At 38.4% G+C, this 27,134-nt stretch overlaps 2 protein-coding genes, 1 long non-coding RNA gene and 1 pseudogene across 9 annotated transcripts; 2 read left to right on the forward strand and 2 right to left on the reverse strand.

Moving 5' to 3' along the window:
- Positions 1-215: 215 nt before the first annotated feature.
- On the reverse strand, positions 216-4,364 carry LOC133735363 (uncharacterized). 6 transcript variants are annotated; one of them, XR_009858972.1, is made up of 8 exons: positions 4,092-4,364; positions 3,721-3,830; positions 2,596-2,734; positions 1,835-1,912; positions 1,434-1,513; positions 1,271-1,326; positions 1,008-1,114; positions 216-861 (listed from the first exon to the last, which is right to left on the reverse strand). It is a non-coding gene; the product is annotated as an uncharacterized LOC133735363 (long non-coding RNA). The 6 variants fall into 6 exon arrangements; XR_009858968.1 differs by lacking the exon at positions 1,835-1,912; XR_009858970.1 differs by lacking the exon at positions 1,835-1,912 and having other exon boundaries at positions 1,271-1,338.
- Positions 4,365-6,010: 1,646 nt separating this feature from the next.
- LOC133735362 (uncharacterized) lies at positions 6,011-7,929 on the reverse strand. 2 transcript variants are annotated; one of them, XR_009858966.1, is made up of 4 exons: positions 7,466-7,929; positions 6,799-6,866; positions 6,537-6,713; positions 6,011-6,372 (listed from the first exon to the last, which is right to left on the reverse strand). XR_009858966.1 is itself a non-coding variant. In XM_062162779.1 (4 exons), exons 1-4 carry the CDS (start codon positions 7,676-7,678, stop codon positions 6,335-6,337), a joined length of 447 nt encoding a protein of 148 aa, XP_062018763.1. In that variant the 5' UTR covers positions 7,679-7,929; the 3' UTR covers positions 6,011-6,334. The 2 variants fall into 2 exon arrangements, 1 of the variants encoding a protein (XP_062018763.1); XM_062162779.1 differs by having other exon boundaries at positions 6,537-6,664.
- A 482-nt stretch (positions 7,930-8,411) lies between these two features.
- On the forward strand, positions 8,412-9,245 carry LOC133737599 (nucleosome assembly protein 1;2-like). Its single transcript, XM_062165127.1, has 4 exons — positions 8,412-8,600; positions 8,747-8,821; positions 8,909-9,099; positions 9,233-9,245. Exons 1-4 carry the CDS (start codon positions 8,502-8,504, stop codon positions 9,243-9,245), a joined length of 378 nt encoding a protein of 125 aa, XP_062021111.1. The 5' UTR covers positions 8,412-8,501.
- A 10,243-nt stretch (positions 9,246-19,488) lies between these two features.
- Positions 19,489-25,818, forward strand: LOC133737600 (nucleosome assembly protein 1;2-like; annotated as a pseudogene).
- Positions 25,819-27,134: the final 1,316 nt, after the last annotated feature.

A 27,134-nucleotide genomic window follows, 5' to 3' on the forward strand; every position in this document is an offset into this window, starting at 1 on the left:
TCAGACCACAATTATGTGTCGTTCTAGGGTACATTCAGATGACAATTAAGTGTTGTTTGAAAGGTTTTGAAAATGTACTTATGTGATGTTGATAAATGGTTAAGACAATAGATATCATATTCTTTCTGTTATGGTAGTTTCATTACAACAACAATTTACTGTCGTTTGAGATTGTTAACACGACAAATATTTGTGAAATAATGACACATAAACAATAAGTAATTCACTTTATTGAATAAGGACACAGTTACATAGTTGCTATCTCCAAAATACAGTACAAAATCTAGATTTTCTAGGTTGATGTGCTCATATATAGTATAGAATTGCCTCTAAGCATTGTGTCGAGCCTGGAGGAAAAGCTAATGCAAATTCTAAGACAAGTATATACTGCAATTTATGCTTGGGTTATCATTCAATTCCAAGTTTGCAGGACCATGAGTTTTATCTCCTCCATGGAATCCACCGATTGGGGATTGTTGCACTAACTGATAGACCATCAAGTTATCAAAGCCATGCTTTTCATAGCTCATGAATGCACCCAATGCTCCAAGAAACCCTTCGTACCTTGAAAACATTGCTTTGGCTTCACCTTTAGACATGTAAAGAAGGACCAGAGGAACGAGATTGTAATAATAAATCATGAGAAATGATGGATGAGTAAAAACCACACTTCATCATGTTCGTGGTTCAGCCCAGAAAAGAATCATTTGTGACATCAGCAAGGGAATTGATCTATATAAGGAATAGAAGATACTTAAGTGAAGGTTAAGATCGTACCTTAGACGGGAGGTAAAAAGAAGATATTTGAGTTGCATCTCCTAATGTCAGAGATATATAAAGGAACATTACCAGATAGGTTACCTGATATGATATAGGACAAGAAGAATTAAAATGCCTATTTCAGTATAAGGTCAAGTATAGTAAAGTTTGCAGTATGGTCAAGATATCATGAAGACATTTATCTCTTGCATATTGCTTGAGTAAAAACATCGAAGTCTGGGACTTACTATTATGGTTGTAACATCAGCAGTACTTTCTCTTTTTAACTCTTCCTCAATTGAGCTTTCGGCTGAAAATGAGAGACTCAGTTCCAAGACAGCACCAGCAGTTTTTCCTATAAACATATTTGCTCCAGATCTCAATATCAAGTATCATTAGCATAAAAGTTTACGAAAATCGATATATTTGCTCCATATTTGCATAAAATCTGAAATGCCCACAGGAAACAGCAACAATGCAATGCAGGATGTGCATTGCACAGTGTTTAAACCTTTGCTAACTGAATAAAAGCCTTCTCCCAAGCCAGTGCATTCCCATTCTCATTTCCTACATTATCAACTGCATTATTAATTGAGTAGGTGACTATGAATGCAGAAGCCTGAAATTTGAAGATCATTATAGAATTAGCATACAGACAGATATCATAGAATTACCTCATAGTAGTAGTTTCCGGAGAATCCTCCCAAGGCAATGCTTGGATCAAGTGGAGCTTGAAAGACACTTAAACATGTATCTGCAGAAGAATAATGTTATAGGTGAAAACAAGGCGAGGTAACTAAATATACAATAATCAAATAAAATGTCAAAAACCACAAGACAATATGAGCAGGAAAAAGGAATACATTTTCCAACAGTAACAAAAATGAAAGGAAAAAAAAAACAGTACTAGAAATGAACAACAACAGCAATGGTGTCCATGGTATAAGCATGACTCCGAAGATGAGCATATTTCCACATTACTGTTCTACTGACTAATAGACCATAACCAAACAACCGACAAGGAACAATTCAATTCAGATCAGAACAAAACAACAATAGAAGCATATACCTTTACCTTTTTTGTGTTGCAGAAAATAACAGCTTGTGTAATTGTAAGAGTACCATAAAGATCACATAAAAGTATCAAGCAAACCTACATAATCATAACTGATTTCAGACCAGCAATCTAATTTTGACAAGACTATGCAATATTAGATCTTACTGTGATCAGAAACAATATGTACAGAGGGATATAAAATGCAGAATTAAACCTAGAGCTAAGGTAAGATATTTGGGAGAGAAAAGTACATGATCTATTTAGTTTTACTCTGGGAGAGAAGAGTAATGATTGTTACCTACCCACATGTTTGTTATTTTTTATATAACATCATCAAAATGAGGCAAGAAAGCAGCTTGGAGTCTTTCCTGATCTCATTTCCTCTAGAAATAAACAACAGAGAACACTTAAGCTTCTATGACCAAGTTATAAATGAGCAAGTTTAGAGAAAGCACATATGTAGTTTTACCTAATATCCTAAGATTTGAATAACTGAAATTGGAAGCTGAAATGAATTTTTTTCAAGAAGGAAAGGCATGGCTTCTATGAAACCATGATGGAGAGAATCAAGAGATATCCAATCTAAACCATATTGCAATAGAAAACTCTAGATTAATCAATATCCCATCAAATTGCAAAGCATTCTTATCTAACAGACACAAATTTAACCAATTAGATGTTATGAGCTAATTTATCAACACCAAAATGCAACCAAGATAATCATTCAGCTCCAAGATCCAATAAAATCCAAAGCTAAAAGAGGAAGAAAAAAAACTCACAAACTTCAAGATCGCTGCTACTGAACTCATTTTTGCAGCCAAGACAGGCAAGAAGGAACCAGCCCATGAAAGAAGGGAGAACACAGACTTCATCTGATAAAAGTTTTGCTCTTTGATCTCTCTCCTTTCAGGTGTTTTCCTGAACATAGTTCATCCAAACCAGTTTAGAACAAAGGTAGTAGATCAATATATTTCCCCCATTTAAGTCACAATTCCAAGTAAGAAAATGGTTTTGGACTTTGCTTCAACTAAAGAAAAGCAATTACTGCCACTTGAAATCTTATTAAATTTGGTACCCACCTGTCCATAGTATTTAAACGCTAAGATTTATACAGGATTTATGATCCACTGAACTAAAACTGCATATGTTTCAGATGCATCAATGGTTTAAGCAAAACTACGAATATACATAATGCCCCCAGAAAAAAGGTTAATAGAAGACAAACCAATGTAATATAAATTTAAGAAAGATAAGAACAAAAAATTAATTAATTTCTCTGATGAGCCGACAGCTTCTAGCAAGCAAGAATCATACAGAGAACTCAAAAGATATTTATGAAGAATACCTACTACAAGTTCAAGATGTCAGTAAGAAACATATACAAAGTAAGTTCTTAAGAAAGGAAAATGGGATAGAATGTACCATATATTTCTGGATGATGACCAAAATGAGTAAGAAACATATACATGCAGAATAATCTCTTCTGAACTATAGGCAAATCTAAGGCAACCCATGTTTGTTATGATTTAGTGATTTCCACATTACTATCAACTTGGGGTTCAAGTTTAAAAAGCAGTCTCAATAAGCATGCAAGTGTTGCAGAAAAATGGTAATAGATGTGTGGCAAACATAGTAAAATCAACGACTGCTAAAGAGGAACTTTCTAATTTGGGGTTATATTTGGTTGCTTCATTAGCCAAATCATATTTTATAATGTTACAAATTCCAGAGAAGTAAGCTTTCACTCTTGTACATGCAATAAACACAAAACAACCGACTTTACCTTTGAATATAGTCGCTTACGTTAATTCAAGGCTGCCATACCACACACATTCAAAATCGAAACAAACCATATTCATGCTAGGCAGTAACAGAGCACATTAACCATGAGAGCCGAGAAATACCTTTGCCATTGCAGAGGTTATATATTCTGGAATTCCGTGTCACCAATTCTAAGGGGAATTATTTTCGCATCAGGGTACTTCTCCAGGTGCGCATTCCTCCACCTAGCAATCTAAAACCACCACCCAAACACAACAAAAACAAAATCTTACATCAAAAAATCAATCACGTAACCACAATCAGCATTATCGTAACCGATTACGATACTCAGAACAGATTAACAAACATACAAACTTCAGAGATCGATGGTGAATCGAGGACTTCCCTAACCAAATCAACATTAACAAAAGTCCCAAACACAAGCAGAAACCACAAGATTTCATGAAAAACAAACATATTTCTCAAATTTGCAGTCTCAAGATTAGAGCAGTACCTGGACGCCGGAATCAAAGGCTCCATGGACGGAGTTCTCAGGAAGCATCTCAAGGCCGTGGCGGCAACAGACTATTCAACTTGGCCGCTGGCGAAGGCTTCGAATCCAAGGCCGTAAAGAGGAGATCTGAAGGCGGAGACTCGTTCTCCTTGGAGGCTTTATGCTTTCACGGAGGCTTGCCGGACTAGGGTTTGGCGACTGGAGCGGCTCCATCGTCTCCCGTAAGAAATTGTGGCGCAGATAGACTTCATCTCCGTCAATTTCAGAGAGAGACGGAGACACAGAGAGAGGGAGAGGGAGAGAGAGAGAGTAGGGTTTGGAAAGACAAGGGAGCGAGAGAGACGGAGAAGAGAGTTGGTAGATCTTCTACTGAAGTGGCCAGATTTGATAGAAATATGATGAAGAAGTTCAATCTTAGCCAACAAAGAATCGAGAAAGTGAGAATCGAGATCTGAGAGAGCTGAGTGAGAAGGAGAGAGGGCTGGTGTTTGAGTTTTCCTCGCGGTTTCTAGGTCGAGCTGAGAGAGCCCGAGTGAGAAAATGAGTGAAGGGTCGAGGTCGATCTCTATAAGCACAGGTCAAAATAATTAGAAAATTTTAAAAGAAGCTCCACACTCGAACAACATTTAAATGTTGTCTGAATGTTACAATATTTTCTAGTCAACTAGGGCTTGGCTATTTGAGAGGGAAAAGTACCAAATCAATTTTTAGATATCCCTCCAAATTTGAGATAGGAAATCACCATCTTCTACAACAACAAATATGTGTTGTCTGAATGGTGACCATTTTTTCAAATTGAACGAGTATGGTTTTAGTCTATATTCAGACAACAGAAAAAAAAATTATGTCGTCTGAAAAACTCAGACGACATAAAACAATTCTTATGTCGTCTAAAGTGTGTCGTCTGAAGGACTTTTTGGCATAGTGACTCTTTCACATAGAGGTAATACCGAGATCACATTAATGGATTTCCTCATTCACATACAAACTATTTTTTTTCTTGTGTCAACACATGAACAAAAATTTGGACAACAATCTTAAAATGTGTTGGACTCTTCTATTCTATGGTATTTGCAACTTATAGGGAGGTGTGATTTATGAGTTCTGCACTACCTGCCTACCCTCTGTACGTTGCAGCTGATAACGTTTGATGTAACTTTATCTCCTACTTTGTAGTCTCATTGCTGAGAATTAATTAGCACTCAATGTAATAAATAATTCAAAAGCTTCTTGAGGAGTCTTCTCCATCAGTGCTCCACCACAAGTAGCATCGATCATGCTCATATTGGCTTGAGCCAAACCTTCAAATACAAAAATTGCATCTGCATTCACTTGTCAAGTCAATGGTGAGGCCAGTTGGCTATTAGCTAGGTCATTGAATCCATTGCAAACTCAAAAAGGACTCACCTTCCTAGATTTATGATTCACAGAACTGCAATGTACTATTGATCGATGATACGTGGCCTTCAGGTGAAGATGATAGAACAGAAAGATGGTTACTTCTTTCGATGCTGAAGGCATTTTAAGAGTTGGTCTTAATTAAGCCGCTTTACACTTCAGTTCATAGTCTCTTCTCTGTTGCAATGCTTTATTGATCAAATGGCCCAGGTGTTAATCCAACAGAGTTAGTAAGGCTGCTCGTAGAGCATTTTTGGGTTATTATCCAATCCCAATCCTACTTATCTGCACCTTCTCTCATTTTCTTCATTGTCGAGAGAGGTTATGGGTTCCTATAGCAATTCACGCTTTCTTTAGTAGATTCTTCAAGCTTTGTTATATGTATTAGGTAAAACATTTTCAGGCATTCTTACTGCATATAATAGAAAACAGAAAGCCTAAACCCTAAAAGAAAACAGAAAAAATTACTGCCATTCTTGTGCAACTCTTTGCATTATAAAGAAAAAGAAAACACACCCGGCCCTAACTACTTTTTTCTTATCATAATCACTGAGAAACCAATAAAAGCCAAAATATTTTCCTAGTTCAGCACATAATTTTCTTTGAGTATAAGTAGAATGTGAATAGAAAGTAAGGTTCTACGTCTGAGAAGATTGTGAAGCCAAACGTGCCCCAATCTGCTGCTGAGAACCCTCAGGTGCCTCACAAAGGCTCTGTCGAAGTACAAATGTCAAAAAGTGGGGAAATAGTGAGACCTAGAATTCTATTCATTTCTTCCTCCAACATTTGCATCTTAATTATTGTGTGAGACACTCCCCAAGAGGAAATCCAGAGAATATCCACCATCACCTTGGGTAGAGTGGACTTCCGTTGAGGGTTGTTCCTACGCAGAAGAAAATCGATATGAACACCTTTTAACAACAGATTTCGTGCATAACTAAAAATCCTATTCCACAGCAATCAAGACCAATTAATGTTCCTAATGTGGCTTACAAGATTAGCTTTCAAAATTAATATTGGCATAATAAGTGATCAAACGCATCTCACCTGAGCTTGATATTCTTTTATAAGTGCAGCCCTGAGACTTTTTTTTGTAAGCACACCATCTGACATATTCTTTGATATACGCTTCCACTTTTCTGAATGCTCTGATGGGTCCTCCAATGCTCTGTGTTCTGCAATAAGCTTTATTCCATTATATATATCGCTTTAGCCTTGGCAATGCTGCAGATGAACTAATGCGTCAGGATAATAATAATGATAATTCAAGAAGTATTCAGAATAGAGATGACTGGTAGTGTAATTTTACCGTGGTATATCATTCTCCTTCTTCTTCTTCTTATATTCAGCTAGTCCCTCGTGGTCCACCATGATAGACTGAAAAGATGATGAACAGAAAAGATATTTAAGTAATAACCAAAAATCACTTACACGCTTGACAATTCTGAAAATAAGACTAAAATTCCAACACATTTTACGAGAAATGCATCAAAATCTTCCAAATTCGTAAATCAACCCTAATAATACTATAGGCCTGCTTCTCCTTTGTGGGATTCTGTCTCTGCTATTTTATGGGTGTTGGTCTTTCTTCAATGTGTTAGTGAACAGGAAGGCTTGGATTACTCAGTCAGTAGTTCTTTCTTCTCAACAACAACCTAGTGAACATCTTCAATTTGGTTTGGAATAAACAAAAATGCAGTTTCACATCTGGTTTCAATGACCGATTTAATTGAAACGAAAAGCCGGCATTGACATGAAAGATCGATCAATGGCCATTATCAACTACTACATTGACCTTGCTATTAAATATCGTTGTCTATTATGTACAGGGAGTCGCAACGGAGTTCCTCAAACAAAAAAGGGTTTTGGTAGCCTTTCCTAAATTTTCTTTTATCTGTTCTCAAATAAGATTGACCTAAAAGTTTCAGCAATGGGAAAAACAGAAAATTGAAAAATAAGAGAGAGGGGGGGCATACATTGGCGCGGTACCTAAATTGCGATTGAGACCTGATGTTTCTCTCCATGGCACACAACATTCTGAATCTAGGGATTATGATTCCATTGACTTGCTCTTGATTCAAAAATGATCGATGAAAGAGAGCAATTTGGTTATAGTTTTGATCAAACTCACATAAAGCTAAAGGAGGTAAAACGAAAAAAGTAGTTGGAATAAATGGGTCTCTCATCATCGATCTTACCTGAACAAATCGACGGACCACAATCACCAGATGCGCTGTTGGACTTGACCATATCGTCGTTGCTCATTCCCGTTGTGAGAGAGAAAGAGAGAGAGGCGAAGCTTAAAAGAAAGCTAAAGATCTTGGATATACTTGAGATCTCTGGTCTTTTATACAAAAAAAAAAAATGAATAAATAAATAAAGAAGAAGAAGTTAAATTGATAAAATTTCAGCAATTAGTTTTCTATTTCACCCTTCTGCAAATCTGTATTTGATGCTATTCCCGATCCCGGAAATTTTTTTTGTTGGAAGGAATCGCCGTTCCTTTTTTTTTTTTTTGGAAACCTTAAATCCACCTTCCCTCTGGGAAACCCGAAATTATAAACAAGTATGGTCGTAGGCCTCTCTCTCTCTCTCTCTCTCTCTCTGCGTTTCTCTATCTCTTTGACCCCATCTCTTCATCCCCGACGCGTTTTAGGGTTAATTCTAGGGTTTTGCGAATTCTTGTTTGTTTGATTCGAAAGTAGTGTTCGTAGGGTATCTTTTCTTTTCATCTTCAAGGCCTCTAGGGTTTAACCTTCATCTACCTGTGTGCTTAAGAATCAAAATGAGCATCGGCACCATCGAGACCTTGGAAGGTGTCCCCTTTGGCAGCAACCTGAATCAGAAATGCCCCGCGAAACGAATATATGACCCCGTGTTTAGAAACCGTATTGAGAAACTCAGATTGTTGCAGGCATGAGATGATATATCTACTTCATTTGTTTAACTTTTGTATTCTTTCAAATTGTTTAGTACATGTGAGTGTGACTGTGACTGACTTTCCTTTTCTCAATGTGCAGTTCGAGCATGACACACTGGAGACAGTATTTCAAGGACAGGGCAGCACTTGAAGCCGAGTTTCAACAATCTTGTCTACCTCTGCACAATCAGGTACTTACTTTGTGTGTATGTTGTTGATTTTCTTACTATCTGTATGTAGAGAAAATTCAGTATTTGTTCTCAATGTTGGTCCCTTAATTAGTGGTTGTACGTAATATAGATACATAAATTTTCAATTTGAATAATCAATTTTGCAGATTTGTGATATCGTGAATACTGTTCCTTATTTTTGGCTCAAAGCTTTGACCAACAACAAAGTGCTGCGTGCCAAGGTGATGGTTTTTTTGCATAACCATTCTAATCTTTATATCAATCTCGTTATATGAGAAATTATTGACTTTTCTTCTCCTTTGAATTAGATTACTGAGCACGATGAACGAGCTCTTAAGTTTCTTAGAGACATCAAGTGCTCTAAAACAGATAGCCAAAGGGGGTTTGGTTTCAAGCTTGATTTCTTCTTTGACAGCAATCCTTTTTTTCAAAATCCTGTCTTAACAAAGACTTATGACATGAGTGATGAAGATTTACCCATTTTAAGAAAAGCAATAGGGTAAGTTTCATCTCTCCCTTGCCTACTTAAGTAATCTAGTTTCCTAAGTTATAATTATGTTATAGCAGAAAGGCAACCGCATGGTTGTTTGTATCTACTTAACAATAACTTGGTTGAAACTTGTGCTTTGTAGGACTGAGAGATAGAATGGTATAGCAGAACACTTTTGACACCAAATCTCAATGAGAAGAGGCTTTACGAGGGCACAAACAATTGGGGAAGTTTCTTCAACTTTTTCAGTCCACCCCAAGTCCCCAAAGTTATAGATGGAAAAGCGGTAAGATTGTCTTCTTTACTTTTTGTATTCGACTCTTTGTGGTTTCTGTTGTAGTATACATGAATCATATTGTAGTATATATGAGTCATAGTATAAATGTCTATATCATGTATAGGATATGTACTTGAGTATAAAGAGAGGTGCTTAAGTGTAAAGATGGGTATAGTGACTTATATGATAAGCTTTATGCCAAAGGGGAACAAGCATGGTTATCTCCATCATCACAGCCACAATGCCACAATGTAAAGCTAGAAATGGAGCTGTCATCAAAGTTGTATCTGTCACGCCCCGGATTTTGAATAACAAATCCAAATCCGAAACATGAATTAATACAACTCACATAAATACAACCTGAATTTTTTCTCAAAACAACCACACCTCACATCGCTCGATATTACATAAACCAAATCTCAAATTTGTTTATTACAGCACACTCTCACCAAATTATATTGTAAGGCTCAAATGAGCATAACTCACCTCACAATTACAATTGCTGTAAAACTAAAACAAATTCTCTAACCCGCACGATCACCGTCCTGATTCTCCTGACCTGCAGGATTACCCGCTACACCGTTTGAATAGTGTACCGGGATTGCAACAATACAAACCCGGTAAGCTTTTTGCAAAGCTCGTATGAGTAAATGAAAGGATTGCACGATTTAAAGTCACACAATCAACTCAAGCACATTTTAATTTTGTTTTGCATAAGAATTGAAGTGTACAACATCACTTCAAGCATCAATCAACTCACATCTCATCATGACTACTCAATAATAAACAACTTCTTACTCAATATATACTCACAGGCTTATGATTTATTTATATAAATCATCCCATGCAGTATATTATACTTACAGGCTTATGATTAATTATATTAATCACCCCATTCAGTATATCATACTTACAGGCTTATGATTAATTATATTAATCACCCCATTCAGTATGTCATGTCATACCCAAGGGCATATGATAACTCGTTTATCCCCCAAGCAGTATGACGGCAGACAGACTAGAGCTCTAACTGTATCGTAAAGTGTCACCTGGGCCAAGGTTCACCTTACGAATGACTGCTTTCCTCAATTCACTCGACTCCTCATTTAATTCATCTCAACGACTCAACTATCGCACTTTACTCAATTACCCATTATCATAGACAACACAACATCTAAGATAAATCACATATTCCAAAGGGTAATGCTCAAAATATAACTCAGTAAATCACATCAATACTTCACCCGATGTCACACCATCCAATATATATTCCACGTAAATATATATATACGTAGTCACCCACACAAGAGTGACCACTAATACCAACTATAGTTCACATGCAATAAAATCTAGAAATTCATTTTTATAGTTTAAATACATTTTACTTACCTATGGACCGTAGTCGATCAAGTCCATATAATTTAAAACAAATATTTATTTTCATAAAACAATTTCCACAATTTCCCAATTAAATAAAATCACCGAATTTCGGTTCGTGAATGAACCATGTGCGATTTACTCACCTCGATATTCCCGCTGCGTCTTCAATTTAACACAATACACACCGAAATCGTTCACCCAAGGGAGACCGTCAATCACCTAATCACACATGACCTTATTTTAGCCAATAACTCAAAAACATACTTAAACGACAATCCAACGGTCGGATCGAAATTAAATGATGATCCAACGGTCGGATCCTCACGGGTCGCCTTTAGGATCACCCTCCAAAAATCATCACGAAGATCCAACGGTCTGATCTTCCTGAATCGTCCTTACTAACATCTTCACAAATTTATACAAAAATCCGACGGACGGATTCTCACGAATCGCCTCCCTAATCACTGTTTCTCAATTATACGAAGATCCAACGGTCGGATCTTCGCCCGTGACCTCACAAAGTCACCGGGACAGTCATACGATCAACATATCCAAAATTGAAGCAAAACCGATGGTCAGATCTTCACAGATCGTAAACCGAAGATAAACGTAAAAACGTTAAATAGTAACGTCAAAACGTAAATCCACTATTTATCAACTTTTTCTAACATGACCATGTTATATATCAAAACGCTCGTATGGATGCATAGATCATCGCCTAGATAATGAAAACTCGAAATATGGTCTGATGCGCCGCCACAAGCGGTGGTCAGTGGGCGGTCAACGCCAGTCAACCACCTCCGATGGCAAAGTGACCAACTACAAACTGGTTCAAAATGAAAGGGTGATCGACTTCCATACCTGGAGCTAAGCCTGGTTCGGCCTAGATCGTCCTAGATCAAGTGTTGAAGTTGGATTAATCTGGTGCGTCTGATAAGATTCCAGATTGAATCAGGGACGTCGAAATCTTCAACTCGTGATCTTTCACTCCACACTCCAAATCGTCAAGCAAGGAGGATATGAGGATGATCAGGGGAAGGAGGAGATCACAAAAATGGGGAGGATCGGCCCGTGCAACACCGGCACGGCCAAGATCCAATCGGGTCAAAAGCTTGGCTCTGGGGGGCTTCGATCCAGGGATAGAGACAGCGGCGGGGCAAGGAGACACCAGAGGGAGGCTGTGCGTGCGACGGCGAGCTCAAGGAAGGCCGGGTCCGGGGCCAGAGGAGACTAGAGGACCACCGTTTGGCCGGGTCGGGTCGGTCGGAACCCGAGGGTTCTGAAGGTTTTCGATCGAGAGAGAGAGAGAATCCGGGGGACTATTCCGCAAAAACAGAAAAGTTTCGTCCTTAATGAAAAATAAAATCAGAAAATTCCCTATTTATAGAAAATTCCCAATTTTCAAAAATTCATAACTTAATCATACGAACTCCGAATAATGCGTTCCACATGTCCACGAACTCGTATCGACGAGCTCTACAACTTTCATGAAGGAAGTTTTCCCAAATTTTGAACGTATAAAAAGTCAACTTTGTTGACCCCCTAAAAACGTTCGTTTTCGAAAATAAAATCGTTCGAACTAATTCCACAACTTCTCCAAGCTTCGTACTCGCTCCTACTATCGTGAAATCATTTCTAAAAATCCATGGAATTTAATTTGGATTTTTCGGGGTATTACAGTATCATTCTTTAAGCATCTCACACCTCAATTGTATTCCTATAAATACCTCCTTGTATGAGATGAATAAACACACTTGAATCTCCATTCTCTCTGCAACATTACTCTCTCTATCTCTCTGTTAATTTATGCTTGTCCTTAAACACGTTATCAGCACGAGATTGCTCTAGATTTAGAATCGAAATTGACAAGAGTAGAGGAACTTCATCAAGCAATCGAAGTCATTTTTCCAAACCTACAAAAAGCCTCCAAACCCTAGCTCATATCAAAGCCATTAATCCAAGAAGCCCAGAACCGGCCTCAGAATCACCGGAACCGGACGGAAACCACCTGAACCGGCCGCCGGAAGTTTTTGAACCGCTGCCGAGACATGCCGAAGCCCTGCGCAGAAGCTGCCGAAAGCTGCCGAGCAGCTGCGCAGCAGCTGCCGAGAGGCATCTGCCGAGTGCTGCCGAGACCTGTCGACAGCACCTGCCGAGCGCATCTGCCGAGTGCTGCCGAGACCTGTCGACAGCACCTGCCGAGAGGACCTGCCGAGCACCTGCCGAGCAGCTGCCGAGACACCTGCCTACAGCCTGCGCAGAAGCTGCCGAGCTGCTGCCTAGCAGCTGCCGACACATCTGTCGACAGATCTGCAGGGCCAGTTTCCTACAACTTTCCGGCGACTTTCGGGACATTTTTCCGGCGACTTTTCGGGCACTTTTCCGACGACTTTCGGGACACTTTTCCGGCCACTTTCCAGACACTTTTCCGGCCATTTTCCGGTGACTTTTCGGACAATTTTCTAGCGACTTTTCAGTCACCTCCGACAACCTTTTCCGGACAAATTTTCCGGCGACACTATTTCAAGGTATTTCTTATTAAAAGTTCTTGTTTTTGAATTTGTATTCCTTTTCTCTTCTTTTCAGGGACTTGTAATTAAAAAGCGGAATTATAGAAATTCACGCTAAACGAACTAAGAGCGTTCGTAATCTATGAACTAAGAGTGTTCATAATATTCGGACTAAGAGTGTCCGCAAGCATCAATTTATGACCATATTAAACGTGGGTTCGATTACTTAATAAGCGGAATTGTGGAGATTCGCGCTAAACGAACTAAGAGCGTTCGTGATCAATGAACTAAGAATGTTCATAATATTCGGACTAAGAGCGTCCGCAAGCATCGATTTTTGAACTAAAAGCGGAATCGTGGGGATTCACGCTAAACGAACTAAGAGCGTTCGTAATCAATAAACTAAGAGTGTTCATAATGTTCGGACTAAGAGCGTCCGCAAACATCATTGTTTTGGTCTAATCCAAATATTCTTGGAAATTGATTTCTTGGTAGCATAGCTCGGAAATCTTATTATTTTAGTTTTCGTGGAAGTTTAAACTCCGAAACTAATATATCTTCTCTTCTTATTTTTCAGGATGTCGAATGAACCTAGACTCGACTTTCCAATGCTTGACTCAACAGGCTCGGAATACCATGGCTGGGTAACCGACGTTGAGAACCATCTCACTGCGAGTGGGATATTGCCCATAATCCAGGCACCTGACCAGGGCCTTGTGTTCCAACGAACACCCACAAAGCATGCTCAAGCACTTATCTTGATGCGACGCCACATGGATAAATCTCTCAGATTAGAGTACATGTCGATCAAGGATGCAAGAGACCTATGGGTAGCGCTAGAAGAGCGCTTTGGCAATATCCACAACGATGTGGATCAATTGAGCATTGGTTCAAGCAATGCCATGCAAGTACCCAACTAGCTGCAAGCTACAAGGAGTATAGGCAATTGAGAGAGCAAGAAACAAATCTTGCTGAAGATGAAGATATAAATCTTGCTGAAGATGAAGATGGTGAAGATATCACTCTCACCACTGAGGACTTCAAAGCTGCAGATAAAGAGCACGAGGATGCCGCAGACTTTGATTAGAATAGTCCTTTCTATTTTCCAAGAATGGCAAATGTGCCTTAGTCAAATGACAATTGTATTAAAACTCTTTCTCATGTGGCGCATCCAATGTAGTATGATGTCTAGGAAAGTAATTGAGATCGGGGTACTTAAGCGAGCCTCGTTCCACCAACATCTCTCTACTTTCCTGGTCATATTTCATTGGAGTTACCAAACGGATTGAGTAACTACAATTTGTCTAAAGTTTGATTTTATTATGGAATAGACTTTGGAAAACTTTGATGTAATCATTGGCTATTTTCCTTATTAATAAAGTGTCGCATTATTATTCAATGTCATGGACATGTGTTAAATTCCGAACTTTATATAAAGAGCCAATAGTTTTCATGTGGAAACACATTGTGAGAATGGACAACAATTCCTTTGCATTACCTCTAATGACTACGGACATAAACGAGTATTAGAGAAACTTATGTGTCACTCTAGTGGGTTGTATGCAACCACTATTCGAGCCATTGAATCAAACCATGTCATAAGAGATGACTTATGGGATTCTGACACATATAGGCTTTGGCAAGACCGTTTGGGATATCCAGGTCGTGATATGATGTTCCGTATATTAAAGACTTCACGAACATCCATTCCTCAAAACGAAAAGAATTACGAACCAAAGATTGGTCCAAAGAGTTACTTCGTTTTGCAAAGCTTGCTCTTTAGCAAAGATAGGATCGAGACCATCCTATGCAAAGGACACTAAATAAAATATACCATTCTTGCAAAGAATCCAAGGTGATATTTGTGGACCTATTCAACCAACTTGCGGACGTTTAAATATCTCATGATGTTGGTTGACACGCAAACACACTGATCACGTGTTGTGCTATTATCCACTCGTAAAAGCTATGTATGCTATACTCCTAGCACAAATCATATGACAACGGGCTCACCCCCCGTCATCCTTAGGTCAATTGGGTTTGCCTATGCTAGAGAGTTTTACATCGAAGACTTTCGATGGTTATTGCAAAGGGACTGATGTTGGACATCACATTCCCATATACACGCCCAAAAGGTCTCGCGGACATAACTACGATGGTAGTTCGGACATTGGTGATGCGCACCAATATACTTATATCCGCTTGGGGTGATGCAATATCACATACAACTATGCTAATTTCTCTACGACCTACCGCCACTCAATGTATATATGCGTTACAGCTAGTGACTGGGTACAAATATTTTGTACTTACGCACATTCGAGTGAGCCATTTATGTGCCAATCGCGCTGCCACAGCGCCTATGGTAGGTCCTTACAAATAAGTGAGCAACTTAGTTGGATTTGAGACTCCAACAATCGTCCGCCACTTAATGCCTTTGCAAAGGCGATCTCTTACCCGTTTGATTTACGGATGTCACTTTGATGAGACAGTCTTCCCATCGTTAAGGGGAGATAAGAACACGAATGTTCAGCAGGAACGACAGGAATTGTCGTGGTCTGTCCCCACTATGTCTCATCTCGATCCCTATTAAAAGTGACGAGATCACACATATTTGCTGCAAAAATGCCTGCAAGGAAGGACGTCCCTATAAGAGGACGTAGCGCCACCCTACACAGAGGTAGGCAAGGCGCCAACGCCATAGAAAGTGGCACTCTGGTGTTACAGGCCATGGCCCCAGCTAAGATGCGTGGGAAGCCCGTGGATTCGAAGGATACTTTGGCACAATCCTTGGATCATTGACACTCAACATCCGTCTTATGAGTATCTTCCAGATTATGGTTATCGTTGGGGGACGCCTCAACGTCAGAACCTATTTCTGAGAATATAGAGCTCTATGAAAATTACACTAGTGTACATAAGACGTGGAATAGAAACTCCATCATAATTGATGATGTAGATGCGCATTTTGATACGCATGAGTTTGTTGAGATCAATGATATCGAACCACGCTCCGTTGAAGCATGAATACCAACGTAGAGAAATTTGGCCTAAATGGAAAAGATGCAATCCAGGTTAAGTTGGATTCTCTAAACGAAGAGGAAGGTCTTTGAGCCAGTGATGCCAACACCTCCTTACATAAAACCTATTAACTAATGGGTCTTCGTTAGAAAGCGTGTTGAGAAAAAGAGATGGCAATCTCGCCTTATGGCGCAAGGCTTCTCACAAAAACGCCCTGGAATTGATTACGATGAGATATATTCTCTCGTAATGGATGTCATTGCACTCCACTACCCTGTCCGTTTGGTAGTTTCCAAATAACTGAACATGCAGCTTATAAATGTGGTCACTACGTATATCTACGAGGATCTAGATACGGAATATACATGAAAGTTCATAGTGAAACTTTATTTACCCAAATCAAAGTGGCTCTAGACCACGGAGCGCATTTACAATAGAATTGAAACGCTCACTAAAGTGACTACTTGATTGGGAAGGGATATGCCCGCGCGTTTCGATAAATAAGTTTCGGATTCTATCGCGGTTCATGTTAGACATGATCTTCATTAGAAGCCCTTAAAGAGTTAAGGGAAACCGCTGAACACTTTAAATCCGAGTTTAAGATGAAGGATTTTGGGGGAACACGATTATGCCTCAGTTTGGAACTTTAGCACCGTGTTGATAGATGCTTAGGCATTTTGACAAAGGTCAAGCCTTCAAGCACCCCATGATCGTTCGTAGTATTGATCCTGAAAAGGATCCTCTTCGTCTGAAGGATGATCAGACGAAGATGTGCAAGAGGCAGAAGTACGAATAGGCGCATTATTGTACTTAGCTCAATGCACAAGACTGGACATCTCGTTTTGACATAAACTTGTTAGCTAAAGGTATAGCTCTGCGCCAACGCGACGCCATTGGATTGGTGTAAAAGATATTTTTCGATACTTGAGATGTACGATCGATATGGGCTTATTCTATCCCTATAAAAAGATGATGGATTCAGATCCATCACACACCAGAAATGCCGCCAAACACTGGCCTGCGTTTTCTATCCCTACCTCAAAATGACATAAGTGTTTTTGGAAGGTTTTGCTGATATTGGGTATCTGTTGACTCATACAAAGGCCTTCCCAGACTGGTAAAGTGTTCACCATGGGTAAGACCGCGATATCTTGAAGATCTACAGAATAGACCTTAGTCGCTATATCTTCGAACAATGCAGAGATTATTGCTCTTCACGAAGTGGTTCGTGAATGTATATGGATTGGATCCATAGTTACGCATGTTCGAACAGTTTTGGTTTGAAGTCTACCACAGATGAGCCTACAAGCATTTAAGATAATGCTGCTTGTTTTGAAACAAATGAAGCAAGGCTGCATCAAAAGCGACAACATCAAGCATAAAATCAACAACAACAGACTCTCCTCAAAGATCAATCAGAGGGGGAGATGTCTACATATATGGTCTCAAAACGTGAAGAGTGTGTTGTGCTCTTTTTCCCTTTCGACCGAGGTTATTTTTGTCCCACAGGGTTTTTATTACTCGGCAAGGTTTTTAATGAGGCAACGAGAGAAGCACCACGTTTGGGAGACACAAAGGAGATGTTGAAATCAGGGGGAGTATCCAGAAGCATACCCACTTGACCATCGTGCACTCTTTTTGTCCTTCGTCCAGGGTTATTTTGTCCCACTGGGTTTTGTTACCTGGCAAGGTTTTAACGAGGCACATCTTTAGCATGGTCGCCCCACTTATACTACATCCTGAAGATGTTTTGATTCAACATATATGCTTTTGCTCATCTTTTCCCTTCGACCACGGTTTTTTCCCACTGGGTTTTCCGGGCAAGGTTTTGTTGCAGCAACTCTATTTGCATCCCTCTCGTGGACATATTACCTACTTATGATGCTGATAAGAAGACTCCACTTATCTCCAAAGCTGTGATATTACTACTCCACACTCAATGCGCGTTGTGCTCTTTTTCTCCTTCAACCAAGGTTGTTTTTTCCCACAGGGTTTTATTACTTGACAATGTTTTTAACGTGGCAATTTCGAAGCGCACGGCCTAGACAATGCTATTAAACATGAAATATCCAAGGGGGAGTGTTGTAGTATACATGAATCATATTGTAGTATATATGAGTCATAGTATAAATGTCTATATCATGTATAGGATATGTACTTGAGTATAAAGAGAGGTGCTTAAGTGTAAAGATGGGTATAGTGACTTATATGATAAGCTTTATGCCAAAGGGGAACAAGCATGGTTATCTCCATCATCACAGCCACAATGCCACAATGTAAAGCTAGAAATGGAGCTGTCATCAAAGTTGTATCATTCTTTAAGCATCTCACACCTCAATTGTATTCCTATAAATACCTCCTTGTATGAGATGAATAAACACACTTGAATCTCCATTCTCTCTGCAACATTACTCTCTCTATCTCTCTGTTAATTTATGCTTGTCCTTAAACAGTTTCTTATTTATTCTCTTGCTCAACAGGCCAAGGAAATCCAAAACCTTATGGAACAAGATTATGAAATTGGGTGAGCTCATAATTTATATATCTTTTATACTTTGACAGGTTTCTGAACTTATTAGGAGGATGATTCCAAGTCATACTAGTATGATTGTTCCAGATGATACATGTGTTCTTTAAATTCCCGAATTCTGTGTTTGTTTGATGTTTGGAACTTTATACTGAGGCATTTCTCCTTTTTTTCCTTATGTTCTTTGCAGGTCAACCATTCGAGAGGTCATTCCCCATGCTGTGTCATGGTTTGCAAAAAGGTTAAGAGAACTTTTTTCTGCTTTAAATTTTAATAGGCTCATCATCTTCTTAATTTCATAGTTATCTGAAGTTATCTCTCTCTCTCTCTCTCTCTCTCTCTCTCTCTCTCTCTCTCTCTCTCTCTCTCTCTCTCTCTCTCTCTCTCTCTCTCTCTCTCTCTCTCTCTCTCTCTCTATAGTGTACCAACTTCTGCCACCTCTCTCCTCGGTAGTTCACCTATCAGAATATCTAATCTTGCCTCTGGAGGAATTCACAACGACCAGGCAGTGCTCGATCGTGAGCGCTTTCAATGTTAGTAACCTAATTCACTATTAAAAAAAAAAAGACTGATATTTCACTGTTGTTGGCAACATGCAGACTTATCACCATTAGCTTTCCATTCCCCTACTTGCGGTTTACGTGTTTGATTAGTTGAGGGTTTTGGTATTTGCGCAGGATAAGATGCAGATTTTAGATGGGCAGGACTCCATTATCCTCAGGGGCCTTGGAAATATCCAGGCATGATTATATATCATCACTATCTTGATTGGTCAAATTTTTTATGTTCTTAATGCATGCTTCATTATTTGGAACTCTGTTATTGTTGATTTGTGGTTTATATGTTATTTTAAGTCAGTATCTTGGCTCAAATTTTGGTAATTCAGACTTTAGTATTTACAACTCAGTTTGTTGGCTGTTAAATAGCTATTATTTTTATTCAACTCAATATATTTGATATTATTTCAAATTGTTTAATACTAGATACCGACAGAAATGCCACTAATGTAATGATTGTTATTGAGTTATAGAAACTATTTGAAGAAGTAGTTAATTATTTCAATTTGTTTAATACATGAGACTTGATTTTTGAACTTGCAGAGGAAACTTGATAAACTGGAGGAAGAGTTTTTCAAAAAAAGAGGAGCACTTAGAGCCAAGTATGAAGAATTGTATGAACCTCTCTACAACAAGGTATCATGCATGCTGGTCTACATAATTATACATATGTATTAAAAAACCTTCCCTATTTGTCTTTTAGAATTTTAGAGTCTTAGGCGGATCAATCAGCATGTCACTTTTTTCACCCATTTTGACACTGGTTGATCAGTTTAGGTTGTAGAAACTGTCACCCAAACTAGAAATTTAAAACCTACATCTATCTGTCGGCGATTATCCCTGCTTGCAAATTGATCTGTGAGTGCATGTGCATTCATATGCTAGGAGGCTCATGCTTTAATTTGTATCTCTATATGGGAATGTGCGTATTTAATTTCTATGATCATACTCTCCTAAGTTCTTTCAGATCAGTTTTTTTTTTTGAATCTCTATGCTGGTGTATCTCAAATTCAGTTGGATGTTCCTGATTCCTCTTTTTTTTTTTTTCATCTCTCTTTTTGGTTCTGTTGTTCTTATATGCCCATTCGGATGTCTGTTTTATTACAACAAAATATGATTGTGGAGTAGTGTTTACTTGAAGGGTTATTATTTTACACAACTGAACCACGTCCATTTATGTCACTGTACTCTGTCACATTATTTCTGTATTAAAGTTCACTCAAACTATGCTCTGGGCACAACACTTTTTTTAATATCTTTGCAAAGTGCCACTATTTTCTACCGCAGTTGATTATAAACAAAACCCAGCAAAAAGTTTGTCTGTGTGTCTGTGCGCGTGTGTGTATTAACTAGAAAATGCCAAACTAGCACCTGGTCTCTTGAGAACTTGTCTTTGACTGCATTTTAGTACTGGTATACAACTATTGACGATCAGCTTATTCTATTTTTCTTTGCCATTCTTCGACTTAAAAAGTGAGTTGTAATCATGAATTCGCAGCGATGCAGTATTGTAAACGGTGATGCTGGACCTGAAGGAGATTCTAATGAAGCTGCCACAAAGCAGGAGCCTGCAACCTGTGTTAGTGTTAAGTGTTAACATATGTCTCTGGGTGCATTAGTTCAAAATGATTAGGATTTTTTTTTTTTTTTTTACTTCATTAAAACTAAATTGCAATTTACATTTCCCAGAAATGCACTTGTGTAAAAGCTGTTACTCAACCAGATTTGTTGCTTTCATACGCTCTAGAGGTACATGCTGATAATTCTCACCACCTTCGCTTATTAAAAAATACTATTTGTTATGATAAATTGTGCTTTATTATTTTTTTTCATATTTGCAGTGAATGGAGTGCCTGGATTCTGGCTCCATGCTTTATCAAAAAATAACTTGCTAACACGAGAGGTGATTGTTTCTGCAGAATGCTTCTCAACTTTGTTAGTTATACAAATTACAGCATTGATCAATTGTTTTCCCTCTTATCTTTTCAACCAGATTATTGGGCATGACACTGAAGCTCTTGCATATCTTAGAGACATCAAGGGGTCCAAGATAAATGGTGACAATAAGGGATTTAAACTCGACTTCTATTTTGAACCTAATAACTTTTTATGAACCCGGTTTTGACCAAGACATATCATATGGTTGATGAAGGTGTACCCATTCTAGCAAAAGCAATAGGGTAAGCACTAGGTCTATTCTCCTATTTTACAGTTTTGTTAGAATGAACACTTGTGCATGGTTGTTTATATGTTCTAGACTATGATTTTGTTGGCCATGTGCTTTGTAGGACGGAAATTGAATGGTATCCAGGTCGTTGCTTGACAAAGAACCCCATTGAGAAGAATAGTAAGAAAGGATCTTTTCCCAAAGGAACTGAAAATCGTAAAAGTTTCTTCAACTTTTTCAGTACATATCAAATCCTTGAAGATATTGATGCTGTTAGAAACCAAATGGAAATAGATTATGAAATTGGGTGAGCTCGCTACTTATCTCTCACCCTAACAGATTTCCGAAGTTTTTTTTTTTTTTTTTTTTTTTTTTTTGAGTGGAAGACGTCAATAGAACCAACACACACCCATGCAGATTTCCGAAGTTGTTATTAGCTATGTGCTTAAGTTTTCTGGATTTTTATTTTCTTAGCTTTGTGAAGGACGTACTGGTTGACTTATTTCTTCTGTCTTGTTATTTGGCTTTTTGTAGGTCAACAATTCGAGACATGGTCATCCCCTTTGCTGTTTCTTGGTTTACGGGGGAGGCTTGGAGAAGTAGGGATGAATACAGTGACACTGAGGATGATGATGACGAAGATGATGATGAGGATGATGAATAGACGAAAAGACAAAAAAAGGAATGGCCACGAAAATAGTTTCTCTTTTTTTTTTTTTCGAAAGGGGGCCGGGGCGGCTGCTGTCAAGTCTTTATTAATGAAACTGCAGAATACAAGGGAGGGCCATAAGTCTGAATCTCAGATTACAATAATTATAAAGAGAACAACCTGAAATAATAATAGGAGTCTCTACTAAATCTATGTAATTTACCAAGCAACAATTAGCAAAGAGTGCTCGACTGACTACTCCATTTGCTTTAACATGGCCGTGGCATACCAGAAAGATAACTCTATCCTAAATAATCATCATTACAAATAGTTTAGTTTTCCACTATTTTGCCGCACAGAAACAGATCTGGCGACACTTCGTTTCATCCTGCTAGGAGGTTGCGTCCATTTAATCCAGCAAATAGTTTGTCGCCTCGCTAGGCCAGACAAGGCACACTGAGTGTGCATATCGAGACAAAACCCACGTCGCCCTACTAAAAAGAGGTAGGGACTTATTATTGGCAAAGAGCCACGTCTAATTTAAACTAAAACATAATAAAATAAACAATAAAAATATAATGGGTCTAGAGCCCAGCAGGCCCAAGGCCAGACCCAAAACTCAACAGGCCCAAGCCTAAGTATCAGGTTGCAGAAAGCCACCGTGCCACCATCTCGCATGAGCATCCCATGTCGTCCCCCCACTGGTAGTAGTACCACCACCCCTTACCTCCCGCCGGCTGAAAACGCCTCTCCCTGGATCATAACCCAAACTCGCAAACCAGATCAGATCCAAACCTCCCAAGCTCTAATCCAATCCTACCAAACTAGATCGGGTCACAACCTCCCAAGATTAAATCCAAATCTCCAAATACTGATTGGATTCAAGTCTCCCTAGATCAGAATCAAACCTCCTAACCTAAATCGAATCCAACCAATTCGATCTGAGCCCTACAATTCTCAGCAGCGCCACCACACAGTCATCACCACCAAGCGACTTTTGATCCTGCGACACCACCTCAAACCACCCACCATGTCATTGGCGCTCCTCTCTGGTAAGGCGACCCTAGCCCCGCCTTCCTGCCATATACCCACCGCCGCCCACCCCCATCAACTCTTCCAAGTGACTTAGACAGCAACGCCATCACCCTACAACCTCTACTCTGACCAGACCATCCATCACCGGACACTAAGCCCTTTATGGCCCATCCGATGAAGATGCCGCAAGGGCGGGCTGTCGGACAAGGCATGGTTCCCACTTTGCATTTTCTCTCTCAGGTGGTTAGGGTTGTTTTTTTTTTTTCCAAAGTTATGCCAATAGCTAGATGAGTTTGAGACTCCTACTATTGACTGATTTCCTTCCGAGTAAGTGACATGGAATTTGTGCAATGATAATTTCCTTGAAGCTTGTTTCTTTTAATTTTTTTTATGTAGCAATTATTGAAGCCTTTTCTATGGAAAGGTAAGATTGTGTCTTTCATAAGATCTTGAAGATGAGCAATGGCCAAAGAAGATGGCAACCATAAGTATGCAAGAACTTGTAAGATGTCTTCCATTGAAAAAGAAATCTCTGGGGAACAAATGAGCAATGGCCCACCATAAATCCTATAGGATATGTTGAAGTTGGTTCTGCTTGAACATAGGTATCAACTAACTGATGAAAATGCTTGTATAGTTTGAGCAAAAGACAGCCAGTTCATATCTTCATAAACCAACCTTCAATATTCAAAGATTTATAAATAAAAAAAAATCAATTTGACTCTACTAGGCCATTTCTAATGGTCAAGGTCTAAAATAGACCATGGTCTAAATTTTTAGACCATTGGAAGGTATTATTAATCTAAACAATAAAGTTTGTAATTTTTCCAACTCCAATCGTTTGAGGTCTAACTTATAGACTCTAATATATTTCATTGTTTTTAATTTGTATAATTCAAAATTATAAATGCTTTTAGTTATATTACTAATTCAAGTCTATTTAGTATTTATTTTTTAGACAAAAATACAATTTTAATGATTGGAGAAATCTTACTACATTGTTAGATAAGATTTTCAAATCCGCGTGTCAGTTCACACACAACTCTACATATTATTGATTACATTTTTATCTGCACAAATCACTTCTTATCTTTATGGAATCTTATTAAATTTTCGGATAGGATATTATATACCACGTGTCGTTTTGCAACTAGTTATATGGATTTCAAATAAGTTTAGATTTCCACATGGCACGTGTTATCTTCAACCGCAAATCTCAATAAAAGGGGTAGTTTGGATTGCATATCTCACCATCTCATCTACTTCCTCTCCAATCACTTTCATTACTTTTAGTTTTGTCATCAATTTCTTTAATGGAGGCTAACTGGAATGTCAAGTGGGAGGAGATGAGATTAAAATAGGAGGAAGTGAGACGAGAAGAGGAGGAAGAGCAAGAAGAAGCTGATGCGAGGCGAAGAGATACAACACAACTAGTGATAGCCACAACAAGTTAGTGGGCTAGTGAGCAACTCCTGCAACAACCACAATGGGGCGACTCAGTTATAGGTCGAACTTATTCAAATCAACAGTGTGAGTTGTTCAACCAAAAGTTGTTGAATGATTACTTCGTTGAGGATCTGGTGTACAATGATGATACTTTTAGATGCAAATACCAGATGAGGCGATACGTGTTCCTCTACATACTAGACCATGTCCAGACAGCAAACCCCTATTTCAAACAGACAAGTGATTGTACCGGCCAAACTAGTTTTTCGCCACACCAAAAGCTAACATGCGCACTCTGAATGCTTGCAACTGCATGCTCTGCGGATTCACTTGATGAATCTTTTAGGATGTTTGAGCCGATAACCATCGAGAACCTTAGTCAATTTTGTCGTACTATTGTCACGATCTACGGAAGTCACTACCTCCATTCACCAACAACAGATGATTTGGATAGGCTTCTCAAGAGAGCTGAGAAGCAAGGGTTCCCTGAGATGCTAGGATCATTGCACTAAATGCACTAGCTGTGGAAGAATTGTCCAACAGGAGGGCAAGAAAGCCCACAATTGTTCTTGAAGCTGTGGCAGATTTAGACACATGGATCTAGCATGCTTTCTTTGGAATACCAGGAACCCAAAACGACATCACTGTCTTTGGGCATTTACCACTATTCGATGAACGTACATTAGGTAATTCACCACAACTATCTTATGAGATTAATAATTACAGCCACAATATTGGATACTACCTTGCTGATGGCATATATTTGAAATGGGCTACGCTTGTCCAATCAATAAAGCGTCATCAAACTGAAGAGAAAGTGTATTTTTCTAAAAAACAAGATTTGTATCGCAAAAATGTTGAAATGGCATCTGGAAATCTTCAAGCATGATTTGCAATTCTTAGGCAGCTTGTAAGAGGGTAAGATAGGGCAAAACTTAATTCAATTATGTTTGCATGTATTACACTCCATAACATGATCGTGGAAGACGAGCGAGACGACTATTATCAAGGGGAGTCAGATGATGGCGAAGCTGAATAGGTCTAGAAGAGCCTGGTTTAGAATTTATGATTGTCCAAATTTTCTTCGCAATCCAAGAACTGGCCAAGTGTCAACGGAGGAATGCATGCTTTGTTATAGAATGATACGCTCACGTTCCATAAACAATTATTTGCAACAGGATCTTATTAAACATGTTTGGTCAAGACGAGGACAAAGAAGACCCCGGTAATATGGATGTGGCAATGTTTTTAGTCTATATATTTGTGGTTGTAATAATTGACAATTTACTGTCATGTTTGAGTCTGAATATGCATTGTCTTCGTTTTTATTGTTATTTGGCTTTTTTTTAAAAAAAAAATTATTGCAATAAATAAAAGCAGTAAAACATTATTGTAATGATCTTTTTTGTATTATACTTCATAAATATATTTTGTTAATGTATCATATCACTAATCAAACAGTAATTATTATGATAAATTATATCAAATTTATTTCATAAAATTAAAATTACAGGACTAACTATTAAATGCTTAAAGACAAATTATGTACTTAACTAAAAAAACACAAGTTAATATTCTACAACAAATTTGTTATGTGAACATTGACCACACTCAAAGCAGTCTATTCTTCTTGATGGAACGACATTTGTGGAAAATAATTATTCGAGCTTGAACAGTCATTTAGAAACAACTCTCGGTGTTTTTCAATAATTTCTCTTTTTCTCCCATCAAAATATGTCTTACTTATAGGAGTAAAATTGGTGGTTTGCATCATCAAGTAAGCTTCATCTTGATTAAGCTCTTCTTGTGCCTCCCTTTTCTTCTCTCTTCTTGCCATTTCTTCATCTGCCCTTATGTTATTTTCCACGACTTGCCACACAAGCCCAACCATTTCTTCCCTAATGATCTTGGCACCAGTTACCGAAATTTTTTCCTTCAATCTTCTTGTGACATTTCATCCCATCAGCCTATAAACAGGTGTTGGAGTTGGATTTAGAGTTAGAGAAGTTTCGGTATGATCAACACCGTCCTCCAAGGAATATGGTGAATTCCTTTGTACAGGTGTTGGACCATATTCCTCTTCCGGTGGATCATCAAACGTTACCCAATCTTTGCACAAATCATAAAAATTATCAAATTTAAATGACGTTCTCATGTCGGCCCAATAGTAACCCTCGATTTGGCAGTGCTATAAAATGAATTAATAAAAACGTTACAACAAAATTTAATTATACACCAATACACACAAAAATGATCATCTATGCCACAATAATTTTTTCATAATTAAAATTAAAAATTTGAAAAACTTACTTGATCCAATTGGCTTGCTCCACTTATTGTCCTCCTCTCAACTTGTTTGATGCATTGATGTCATTTGTTTATCTTTGGAAAAATATAATTTTTCCATCAACAATTACAACTATCTTCCGATCTTCTCTTTGGAAGAGTATTGCCCCTGTAATAATCCAAGTATGT

This window comes from Rosa rugosa, chromosome 3 (genome assembly GCF_958449725.1).
Source record: "Rosa rugosa chromosome 3, drRosRugo1.1, whole genome shotgun sequence".
NCBI lineage: Eukaryota > Viridiplantae > Streptophyta > Magnoliopsida > Rosales > Rosaceae > Rosa > Rosa rugosa.